Raw genomic sequence first — 11,586 nt, 5'->3', positions numbered from 1 at the left:
AATAGATGCAGTGAATTCAGTACAGTAATTAGTGTAGAAAAAGACCATGTCCGGCAACAACAGATTATCAAGATATTTTAAGATATTGTTTATTATGTGCCACACTTTACAGATTTGAAAAGACATGTTTGCTCCAAGACCCCCTTAATTCAAACTGGAATTTAGTTTTGCATTAATTGGGTTTAACGAAATACACAAAATGGACAACAATACAGGGTATAAAATATCATGTTATAAAGTGTTTGGAAGTGACCAGCTTTTTTCAGGACGTTGCTTTCAGTTTCGAGACTAAACCCCAGACTCTGCTGTTCTTCCTGGTTTTAAGTGACGTCAGACCTGCTGCGCGATTCTATTGGTTCAGATTCTCAGATATAAAAACTCCGGACGGCGGGGAATCAAGTCACTTAAATTCCTGTCCGGGTTCATCTCGCTGCTGGAATAAACTCCAACATGAAGGCTGCAGCTCTGCTTTTCATAATCAGCGTTCATCTTGTTTCTGGAGGTACGCGGTACAAACATCATTTTATCCCGACTTTTTACTAGAAATTTTATAGTATCGTCTTGCGTTTTAATATCATGAATCTTATTTAGTTGTTAGATTCATCCACTTTAGAGTCTATTTGAGTGAGATATATTTAATATATTTTTATTAATTATTTTTGTTGTGTTTAATATTTATTTACAGGTTCTCATTCCCTGCAGTATTTCTACACTGGAGTGACGCGGGGAATTAACTTCCCAGAATTCACTGATGTCGGCCTGGTGGATGGACAACCGTTTGTTTACTACGACAGTAACACCAGGCAGATGATTCCCAAGGTGGACTGGATCAAGAATAATGAAGGACCAGATTACTGGAACAGTGAAACACAGAATCTTCAGAGAGAAGAAGCCAACTTCAAAGTCGAAATCGGTACACTGATGCAGCGTTTTAACCATTCAAGCGGTGAGTAGAAATCTAATCCTGGTTTTAAATAATAATTATCTTGGTCATTAGTTAAATATCTTATTTAATCTACATATAGTTCGAATGCAGTCATTTTTAGTTTATCAAAGTTTCATGATACAAGTCAAGATAATAATAAAAAAAACTAAACTCTTACAAATCAGTTTTCTAACTGTTGTTCTGACAATTTAAAATAAGAGAAATACAACTGAATATAAAAATAATTACTTATTAATGTAGGGAAACTGGGTTTTTGTCGGCTAACAAGAAATGATCCAGAACGTTTATTTGGTTTGATTTGCTGTGGTTGATGCGGTCAAGTCCTGAGTCTTTTCTATCAGACGTTTAATTCTTAGAAACTACAAACCCAGATGAAAATTAGAGTAAATATTAGTGCAGTAATGTCATTTGTCCACTTGAAGTCCTAGTCTGTTAAAGATTCTTTTTCAGTTCTCACGAACTTCTCCACCGACCTTCATGTCACAGAAAACAGAAAACTCTGATGTTGAGACTCAGAAGAAACTTCTGAACTGATGAAGATCGCGACCCTGCAATCATTTTCCAGCTTATACTTCTTATTAAGGCTGAAGGTTTTAAAGCAGGACGCTCAGTCCACCTGGTTTCCATACGCACTTACATTTATGTCCACATTTACATCCCACCCAGGAAGTAAATATATGAAATTTGTGCATTATTATTTTATACATGTGTCTTCAAATTTCAAGTATTTGTTTACAATAAACATTTACAAATTGCCATTAATTCACACACTTAGCAAAATACTAATTATTCCCACCCTGACACAGAGAAAAAGTAGAAAAACCAAGAAATAAGCAGCACAATTTCTTGATTTCTCTGAAAGTAACATCAGAAGATTTGAGAGATGATGGGAGATGAAGGTGAATCGACTCGCTGAAGACTCAGTGCTTCATCTCCACTTGGTCTGAGTAAAATACAAATTACCAGACAAACTGAACTGAAAGTTACACAAAACTTCGGTATTTTTTTACTAAATAACGTGAAGAAATTAATTTTTAGCGTTTTCTTCAGCATCATCAAGTGACTCAATTACTGTCTGGAGATGCTTGAGGAGGTGAAATTCACCAGAAGTTACTGTCGGAACCGCAGCCATTTTTATTAGATAAGAATGAAATAGAAAGGTTCCCACGTCACGTGGAGCAGCTGAGCGTGAAGTTCAGTAGCAGCACAGCGCTGGTTTTACTGCTGAATACTCCAGACACAGCAGGACGTCTTCAGCCTGAACGTTGTAGACGGCGACGGATTCTACTTCTATAATGGAGCTAAAATAACTGGAGATAAGCAGCAGGGAGCAGAAGATGCTGCTCAGTTCCTGTATCAGACCCACATGGACCTTGTAACTGTGACGTTCTCCACATCTTCAGCCCTGAGAAGAGATGAGAGAAGCAGCAGCAGAGACTAGAAACACTGAGCTCTTCACTCCTTATAAATATAGAGCCACAAACTCACTTATATAGACACTTGTACACACACACACACACACACACACACACACAGAGGTCCGGTTCAAGAACAGATGTTTGCTACGTTTCTGACAGCCGTGCTGGAGACCAGATTAAATCTTCTTGTGCTTGAACTTCATCCTTCACCCCACCTCTCCCTCAAATGACCATAAAATCCTCTCTACTTGTGCTCAGGTCCTGCTGGTCTGGACCCAGTTCTGCTGCTGCTGTTGGTATAAATGTCCTCTGATTCAGGATCAGCTCCTCATTCACCAAACTTAAAACTGAAATCCCCAGTGAAACGTCCAACAGCCAGTAGGACGTGATGTGTAACCTTTACTGTACGAATTATCTCCTGTCTCTCTTACTCACTTATACCATCCAGCTACGTCCTTCACCACCCGAACCTGCCTGATCTCTCATATAACAGCGACAGTCTGTGTAGGTGATGTGTTATTATTACACTTTATGCCCGAACCCGCCTCTGAATAAGTGACCGCGTCGGGATGAAGTTTTATTTGCCCCCCTCGCTTCCTGCTGGTCACCAGACCGTCAAAAACAGGGTCTACAGTCCCACCTGCAGCATGGGGTAGAATTGGTGGGGCTTGTGGGAGGCTGCTGGGAGGCGGGGCTTGTTGGAGGGGGGCAGTGTTGCGGCTGAGGGTGACTGAAGAAGATTGGAAGTGGACAGCCATCCATAATTATGGACTTATTGGGTTCACGAAAGTCCACGCATAAACGCAGTCCACCTTTGCGTCTTCGTACTACAACTAGAGGACTCGGCCATTCAGAAGATTCCACTTGTTCAATTAAACCTGCTTGCAGTCACCTCCGAAGCTCCTCTGACGCTTCTTTACGTACGCTCGGTGGTAGACGTCTCCACTTCTGACGTGCTGGTTGAACTTCGCTATTTACTTGGACTTCGTGTTTGAATCCTTTCACTCCCAAGTTGGCAGGATGGAGCGGGAACAACACCGTATACTGACGGCTTCTGCCGGGTAGCTGGTTGTGCGTTTGCTTTCTCCCCTGCAGCATATTGCACTTCTCCTCCCGTGATGCTGAAATCCGGAGTTTTAATCCGGTCGAGGCCCAGCAGTGATGATCCGGATTTAGCGACGTAGAAAGAGGCTGAAACTCTTTTGCTGCGTCCAGCTGAGGCAGCGAAGGCTTGAAAACAGCCGACTACCGACAGCTCACGTTTGGCACAAGTGACCAGCTTCACTTGCGGAGTTGGCGGTCAGTAAAATATCGCTTGTACGTTACTTCCGGAAGAATAAATACAGAAGCTCCAGCATCTACAGTTATCTCCAGGGCTTCAATGTGAACAGTTCAGGTAACCTTATCATGAGCTGCAGCCAGAAGTTTAACATGATCCACACACAGCAGAGAAAGTTCCGGAACTACCACGTCTCTCACTTCACTAGTGAGGGATCTGCAAACTTCAGCAAGATGAACTTTGTCGGTAGTTAGATGTTTGGTGGCTCCAGGTCTGCAGCATGTTGTTCTGCTTCTTCTGCCTCCGGTAACGTGGCCGGGCGCGTCCTGCTCTTCCCGTGGAAGCAACACGCTGTAATGTCGTGTACAGGCGCGAGTGGGGACATCTCGGCTCATTTTTAATCAGCATTTCTTCCCGCGTCGCGATGGTCTGCGCCAGAGGAAGATCGTCCTCCAGTAAATAACTTCTCTCTGTCTTCACTGAGCTGATCACGAATCATTTCATCCTCCGTTTGTACAAGATCGCGAGTTTCTGCCGAAGCTGCACACGCGGCCTGGAGGCAACACAGACATGACGCGGATCTGATCAGTCTCTGAGTGTCCAGATCTGCAGCACGAAATTATAATTTTACTGCGACTGAAGCGCCTTTATAAAGCGAGTGCGCGATTACGTGGCTCCAAGCCGTTGTGACGTCACTGTGCGGTGTATCTCCCTCTGTAGTCCGTGTCGGGGTGAAGTTCTACCCGGACCCTGTACCGGTGGAACTGGGGTTTGGAACTCGTCCCGCAGCGCGGACTGTGGCCAAGTCTCCTGTCCGTCCTGTGGGATCTTCTTGTGGGATCTTGTCCTTCTGCAGCCTCCTCGAAACAAGTTCCACAGGAAAAGCGGAGGATGGAGGTGCAGTTACAGCTCTACTGTAAAAAAGGAGAAGAAGAAGAAGGTGGAGATGCTGATCCTGTCAGCTTCACTCCGTCATCAGATTTTTACTCCGCTGTCCAAGCAGCAGAATAAACCTGGACAGCAGGTCCACAGTCCCGCCTGCAGCATGGTGCAGAAATGGTGAAGAAACCTTCTATACTTCACAAGGACGAGCGAGTAACGAGGTATAAAACCAGGATAAACTGTCCGTGTTCCTGGTGAGCGTGGATGGAAGGAAGTAAATGTGGAGGCGCGGTGTAAACTGGTACCATGTGGGTCTGGTGCTCGCCGGGTTTTTATCGGTTCTGCTGCTGAGTCTCTGCGCCAAAGAAACTGAAGAAAACGAGGAGAAAACCGACACTGAAGGCAGAGGAGTGTGTGTTATTCACACAGTAAAGTACCGAGGTTCACACACTTCACCAAACACACACACATGAAGAGAGAAGGGAGGAGAGAAGAAGCAGGAGGTCTTCACTCCTCCAGCAGAAGAAGAAGTGAGAGAGGAGATCTTGTACTGATGGAGTTCTGGAGAATATATTTGATATCAGAAGCATTTATAAACAATGCTTTCTCTTTACAGGAATCCACACTTTTCAGCGGATGTGCGGCTGTGAGTGGGATGATGAGACTGGAGCTACAGATGGATACGAGCAGTTTGGTTACGATGGAGCAGATTTTATCTCACTGGACTTGAAGAGCACATCTTATGTAGCTCCAGTTAAAGAGGCTTTAATCACCAAACAGAAATGGGATGGAGCTGAAGCTGAGAGGAGGAAGAACTACCTGACCCAGACTTGTCTTGACTGGCTGAAGAAGTATGTTCAGTACGGGAAGATCAGTCTGAAGAGAAAAGGTACAGCAGCACACAGAAAAAAGAGAAACACAAACGCTGAGAGAGTTTATATGTCATTATTAAATTCTGAAAATATTGTTGTTAATAACATTTACTAACAACACAGTACAACAGAGACAAAACTTACACAGGAATCATCTACAAATTTAAACATATTTAAATATCTGAAGGTTGTTGGATGATCTGCTGATATGAAGACGTCCTGTTTCTCTCCCTGTTCCCCTCCTCTCTTCCTGTCTCTAGTCCCTCCTCAGGTGTCTCTGCTGCAGACAGACCCCTCCTCTCCAGTGGTCTGTCACGCTACAGGTTTCTACACTGATAAGGTGATGATCAGCTGGCAGAAAGATGGACAGGACCTGTATGAAGATGTAGATGTTGGTGAGACGTTGCCCAACCATGACGGAACCTTCCAGAAACGTGCAGAACTCAAAGTGCCCCCTGATGAGAGGAAGAAGAACAAGTTCACCTGTGTGGTGGAGCACAAGAGTGGAGACCCAATCCACATGATCCTGACTAAGGAGAAGATCAGGACCAACAGTGCAGGTACAGGAGCTTCTAGTCAGGATCTTCAGTTTTCTTGCTTTAATGTCCTTTGGATAGAAATGTGCAGGACCAGTTTACAACAAAGTGTGGTGGAGAGAATTTCACTGAGGACACAATCTTTTATTCCTTCATCCTATGCACAATAGCCAGATCCCTTCACAACAGAACTCTTTTACACACATTTATACCAACCCTACACAGAAACTGGACACGTTTAAGTAACAGACTGTTCTCATTATGTTCTTAATGTAATTTATTAGGCAAAGAAAAAAGTTTAATTGGTGCTGTTTAAAATACACATTAAACACTGAATAAAACTAAAAAATAATATTACAAAAATAATACATCTAGACTCAGACCATTTGATTTACTTTACTGCTGTTTTGGCAACAGCAGTTCCTAAACAGTTCCTAAATGAAGATTATTGTTTGTACACACCCCACACAGTCCAGTATAGTGTATTATTGTACTGTATTATTACAGTACACACCCCACACAGTCCAGTATACTGTATTATTGTACTGTATTATTACAGTACACACTCCACACAGTCCAGTATAAAAGTAATTTACACTAATCTTTCACTGCAGGTAATAATGTTCTATTCATCATTGCTGGGTTGGTGGTTGCTGCTCTCGTTCTCATCACTGTGGTTGTTGGTGTTGTGATGGTTGTGAAGAGAAGATCAGGTGAGAGACGCAGCAAACAACATCAGTAACTTCTACACCAGACATGGTGTCATGTGGGGAAACTACTAATCAGTAAAATACTAAAATACTTTCTCTTCTCTTTTATACAGATTACGAGAAGGCCAGAAGTGAGTATTACACTCATCTCAGCAATTTCTTAATATTAAGACTTTATTTTAATTTGTATTTAAACATGACTTATTTGTAACTTTAGAATTTGTATGTTTGCTTTAAACTAAACATTTTCTGTTCATCTAGCGTCTCCTACAGCATCTGTTTGCTCTGATACGGGGTCTGATGGCTCTGGACATCTGCTGAGCCTCTGGTCACATAGTAAGTTATTTCAACTTATTTACTGGTGTTCAAATTCAGTCTTTAACACAAATGTTCTTATAGTGGAACCGTGTTCTGTTTGCCAGGAACTACTGATCCAGTTCTACACCGCAGCCAAAAAATCCACTAAGTGCCCCTCCATTAGAGTCTGACTGCAACAAAAAGAAATGACAGCAGATCATTTCTTATAATTTGTACTGCCAGTCGCTCCATCCTGGACCTAAACCTGTACATCATATCATTATATTTTTCTTTTAAATGTTATATTGTGTTGCTTGTCACATAATATAAATCTGGATCCAATGTTGCTCCTGATCTACAGTCCTACAGGAACCTGTAATTTGGAGTCTTGTGTAGTTTTTTGTTGCACCAAAATCCTGTGGGATGGTTGATCATTAGGAACAGTTTCTCCACTAATCAAAAGAAGAGTAAAACCTGCATTCAGACTTTTTTCCATCCTGGTTCCTCAGTTCTCATTTGGGTTGGGGGTGTTTATTCTCCTAATTTTGGTTCTTAATTATTAGGATCTTTGCACTTTAATACAGTTTATGGAGGTATATAGCTTTTCAATTTAAATATTCTCTTTGTGTGGAGGAAGGTATGTTTGGTTTAGTTTACCTATTTTATTGGTCTAGATGTGTTTGGTCGTGTGTGATGTACAATGTGTAATAAAATTATGCTACTGAACTGAAAACCTGTTTTTTATAAGTCCCTTACGGTGATCACCAAAGTACTTTTAAGATAATGAAACCAATTTTTAAAAAGTAGTTAGTTTGTTTCTTTGCTCATTTGGAATTTTATTTGTACCGAAGGCCAAACGTTTTACTGAACGACTAAACACCCAGTTTATTTTTGTTCATTTTTCTATTTTATGTGAGGTTGCAGCTAGCAAGACACACCGAATACAAAAGTCCTTATTCACACCTGGTCCTGTGTATTTACATTCATGTTGAAACATTTACATAAATGGTTTAATGTATGCATCATGAAATCATTTTCAGCATGTGGTTTATTAAAACAATTACAAGAAATTTACAAAAGCCATTCTAGATAGATATTTGAAGTAGTGAGAACATAAATAAGCAGAACGACGGAAACCCATGAGATGAGCACCGGATAAAAGACCTACTTAATATACAATCACAACTCATAAAATTATAGTTTTAGTAAATGGTGAAAACATGAATCAAGCATCAAAATTTATGATAATATATAAACATCCTTCTTGTAGAACCATTTTCAAGCTAGTGATCACCAGATAATTTTAAAACCAGTCAGGGAATCCAACATGATCTCAGACAGGGCGGGTCTACACATGCCTGAGGAGGTGAACAGAAAAGAGAGAAATGAAGTTCATACAAATAGGCTCTGGTTAGACCGGTTCTATGCTGCTGGGTGGGGCAGGAACAAGACTGAAACACGACAACCTGACATCATAGTACTGTCAGACGCCCAGGTTCAATACTGAGGGAGGGTCATGAATCAGGATAGAAGCCAGGTCAGGGACCCCTGGTGTGTAGAACGTCCTGGGATGAGTGTATAGTTGGGCAGCAGGGAATTTACACAGGGTGGGTGTTTTATTAAGTAACAAGTTTATGTATCACTTAACATAATTCTTTATTAGTCCCAGAAGTGGGAAATTTGTATAGTCAGAGCAGAAAGTGAACAAGAGCAGCAAGAGACTCAGGACAATTCACACATGCACAACACACAACAGTTTCTACCCCAGCGCGTGAATCGATTTACGCTTTACAATATGTAACTTATTAACATTATGCACGGACACTTTAAATTGTACACATTCACTTTATACAACTGAGCCTTCTGTGACTTATTTATTGCTGCTGCACCACTTTGTCTTCTATGTATCATGTTATATGTTCAGTCTGCGTCAGAGGGGTTTTCAAGTAAGAATTTCATTGTGCTCTGTACGCTGTACTTTGTACATATGACTATAAACTTCAACCTCAAAAATAAATAGAATAAAAAACCTATACCAAAACTGCAGTATCAAAAGTACAATACGAAAAACTGAAAAAACTCATTAACCTTGTAAAGAAGAACTTAAAAAAAAAAAAATTATTCCCTCTTCACACAACAGCAACAGCAGAAAGGTCTTCAGACAGAAGAATGGTACGCTGCAGGTCCTCTAACACATCATCAAACCCACATGACCAGACCACAAAACACAACAATCCATCAACAGACCCACAATATATTGTGCTGCATTGATTTTGTGGTTGAAATATTTTATTCTCATATAAATGTTTTTGCTTTCCTTGTCTTTGTGTAATGTGACAGACATCTTTAGTTCATGAATTGTTGAACACTTCACCACTGACAGATGAACTGAGTATGATTGTTTGTCTCGATACAGTTAAACCTGGCAGTGAGTGGGATCTATAAGACAGGAATTAGAAACTGGTGAATCTGTGACAGGATCACTGATGCACATGTGGAACACGGCCTGGTCTGGTGTCAGAAGATCTACTGTAATTCAGAATGCAGAAACATACAGTTTGTTGTGTATGTGGGCTGCAGAGCCACAGACCAGTCATGCTGACCTGTATCCACCACCAAAATATCATACAGTGGCCATGGGAGCATCAGAACTGGACCATGGTGCAGTGGGAGAAGGTGTCTTGGTTTGAGGAATCATGTTTTCTTTTACTTCAATGCTTGCCAGGTGTGGATAAGACATGGTGCCATGTTGCATTGTGGGAAGTCTGTACATTGAAATCATTTTGGCTCATGGAGTTCAAGTACACAACCACATGAAATGATTGTCCTCTTTCAGCTGGATAACGTGCCCTGTCATACTGCAAAAAAGCTTGAAGAATCAATGAGAGAAATGGAGAGAATCTCCATTTCCATCATGCTTAAAAATGTCAGGGTACTCATGGACCTTCTGTTTCAAATCAAATAAGCAACAAAAACTAATCTTCACTTTGTGTGTACATGTAGTTTTGTTAAAATTTCACTCTGCTCTGTGTAAATTGATTTAAATTACAAAATGTGACCTGAAGGAAACTGGAGTCCTGGGCAACTCTAAACATGAAGTGGTTGGGCTTTCTGGACTTTCATTATGTTGACTGCACAGTTCTAGTTATAGTTCAGCGAGCTGGACGGTGGTTTTCGGAATTGTTCTGCTTTGTTTAATATCAATTTGTTGCAAAAGAAATATCCTTTATAAACAATATCAAAATATTTCCTATCAAGTCAAATAAAGAAATAAAATAGAGATGAGCCATCTTTATCTAACTATTTACACCTAGAACAGGGACAGGAACTCTGTACCAGAGCAGGTATGGACATGAAAATAGAGAAGTCGTCTGTATCGGTGCTGGTTAGACTGGTTCTTTGTTGTATGGAAAGTACCTGCAGGGAACAGCAGGAACTTTAGGACCGATAGCGCCTTGAAGTGGAGAAACTGAAACACAACAACTAGGTTCCATCTTCCCAAATACAGGTACACTGTAGAATGGAGGAAGATGAAATACTGACCATCACAAGAATGAAAAGAACTGAAAAGAAATATCTAGAAGTTTAATAAATGACTTCTGTGCATGTAAAGGGCACCATCTACACACATATAGTTTTTATACTACACCGTTGCTTTTATAAACTCAGGGCTCAAGGAGGAGTAGAAAAGGTTATTTAAACAGAACATTTATTAAACGTAAATCAAGAACTAAGAGCTCAAAAAGTCAAAACGGTCCACTAAAAAAAAATTAAAATCGTAGAACAAAAACGCTGCTGCATCGACCCGGGTGGTACCATTTATTATATTTTACTGTTGTATTTTTGTCAGCCTGAGTAAAGCGTTCCTCATGAAACTTCTAGAGAAGATTTAGAGAAAAAGAGAAGATTTTCAGCTTTGTAGTTTTGTTTGTATCAAAAGGTGGATCCAGGGCTGCACTGACATTCTGAGAGAAAAATACAATTTAATCATATTCCATTATTATCACTTTGAATGACACAGAATCCAAAGATTAAATAAACTCACCTAAATGTCAAAACATTTAAATTGACATTTCTTTTTTATCTTTTGATGTTCATCTGAGATCTGATCATTTAAAATTAATGTTTGGTCACTTGACAGCTGGGAAGCACTTCAGTGAGGAACCTGCAGCCTTGAAGTCTGCCCAGATTTTAGTAGTTTCTAAAAATTCCATTTCTTTAAGATAGTTACCCTTCTCGATAGACTATCCTGATCCTGACCTCATATTATTTTCCTTAATACCAAGGTGACTGGCTACGTACATTAAATGAATGATAAACTCACACAGTGATCTGGATGGATGAGTTAGTTCCCCGTCCAGCCTGTCTGTTCCCATTCTATTCAGCTCATCAGGTTTTCCTGGTCCGATGGAGTCAAGGCTCCCACTGGTGTGTCTCCCAGGTCCACTGATGTTTCCATTTGGGTCTGTTGTTAACTAAGTAACACTTATTCATTAAATTAATACACTTCTACCCTGTACTAAGGTTAAATAAAGAATATGTTTATTGTAACATTATTGCAGAAAGAATACGTATGATAATAAACTTTATTACACCTTAAGGGTGTTAATACATGGCTAAGTCTTCCCCCGGTGCTTTGCGATTTT

At 40.6% G+C, this 11,586-nt stretch overlaps 1 protein-coding gene across 1 annotated transcript; it reads left to right on the top strand.

Annotated features, from left to right (window-relative positions):
- The first annotated feature begins 370 nt into the window (after nucleotides 1-370).
- Nucleotides 371-7,673, top strand: LOC114770104 (major histocompatibility complex class I-related gene protein-like). The gene is made up of 8 exons (XM_028963754.1): nucleotides 371-502; nucleotides 686-946; nucleotides 5,142-5,414; nucleotides 5,658-5,957; nucleotides 6,548-6,646; nucleotides 6,757-6,774; nucleotides 6,905-6,979; nucleotides 7,066-7,673. The coding sequence occupies exons 1-8, from the start codon at nucleotides 451-453 to the stop codon at nucleotides 7,107-7,109; spliced, it is 1,122 nt and encodes a 373-aa protein (XP_028819587.1). The 5' UTR covers nucleotides 371-450; the 3' UTR covers nucleotides 7,110-7,673.
- The last annotated feature ends 3,913 nt before the right edge of the window (nucleotides 7,674-11,586 follow it).

Source organism: Denticeps clupeoides, chromosome 20 (assembly GCF_900700375.1).
Source record: "Denticeps clupeoides chromosome 20, fDenClu1.1, whole genome shotgun sequence".
Classification (NCBI taxonomy): Eukaryota; Metazoa; Chordata; class Actinopteri; order Clupeiformes; family Denticipitidae; genus Denticeps; species Denticeps clupeoides.
This window is presented reverse-complemented; position numbering and strand designations above follow the sequence as displayed.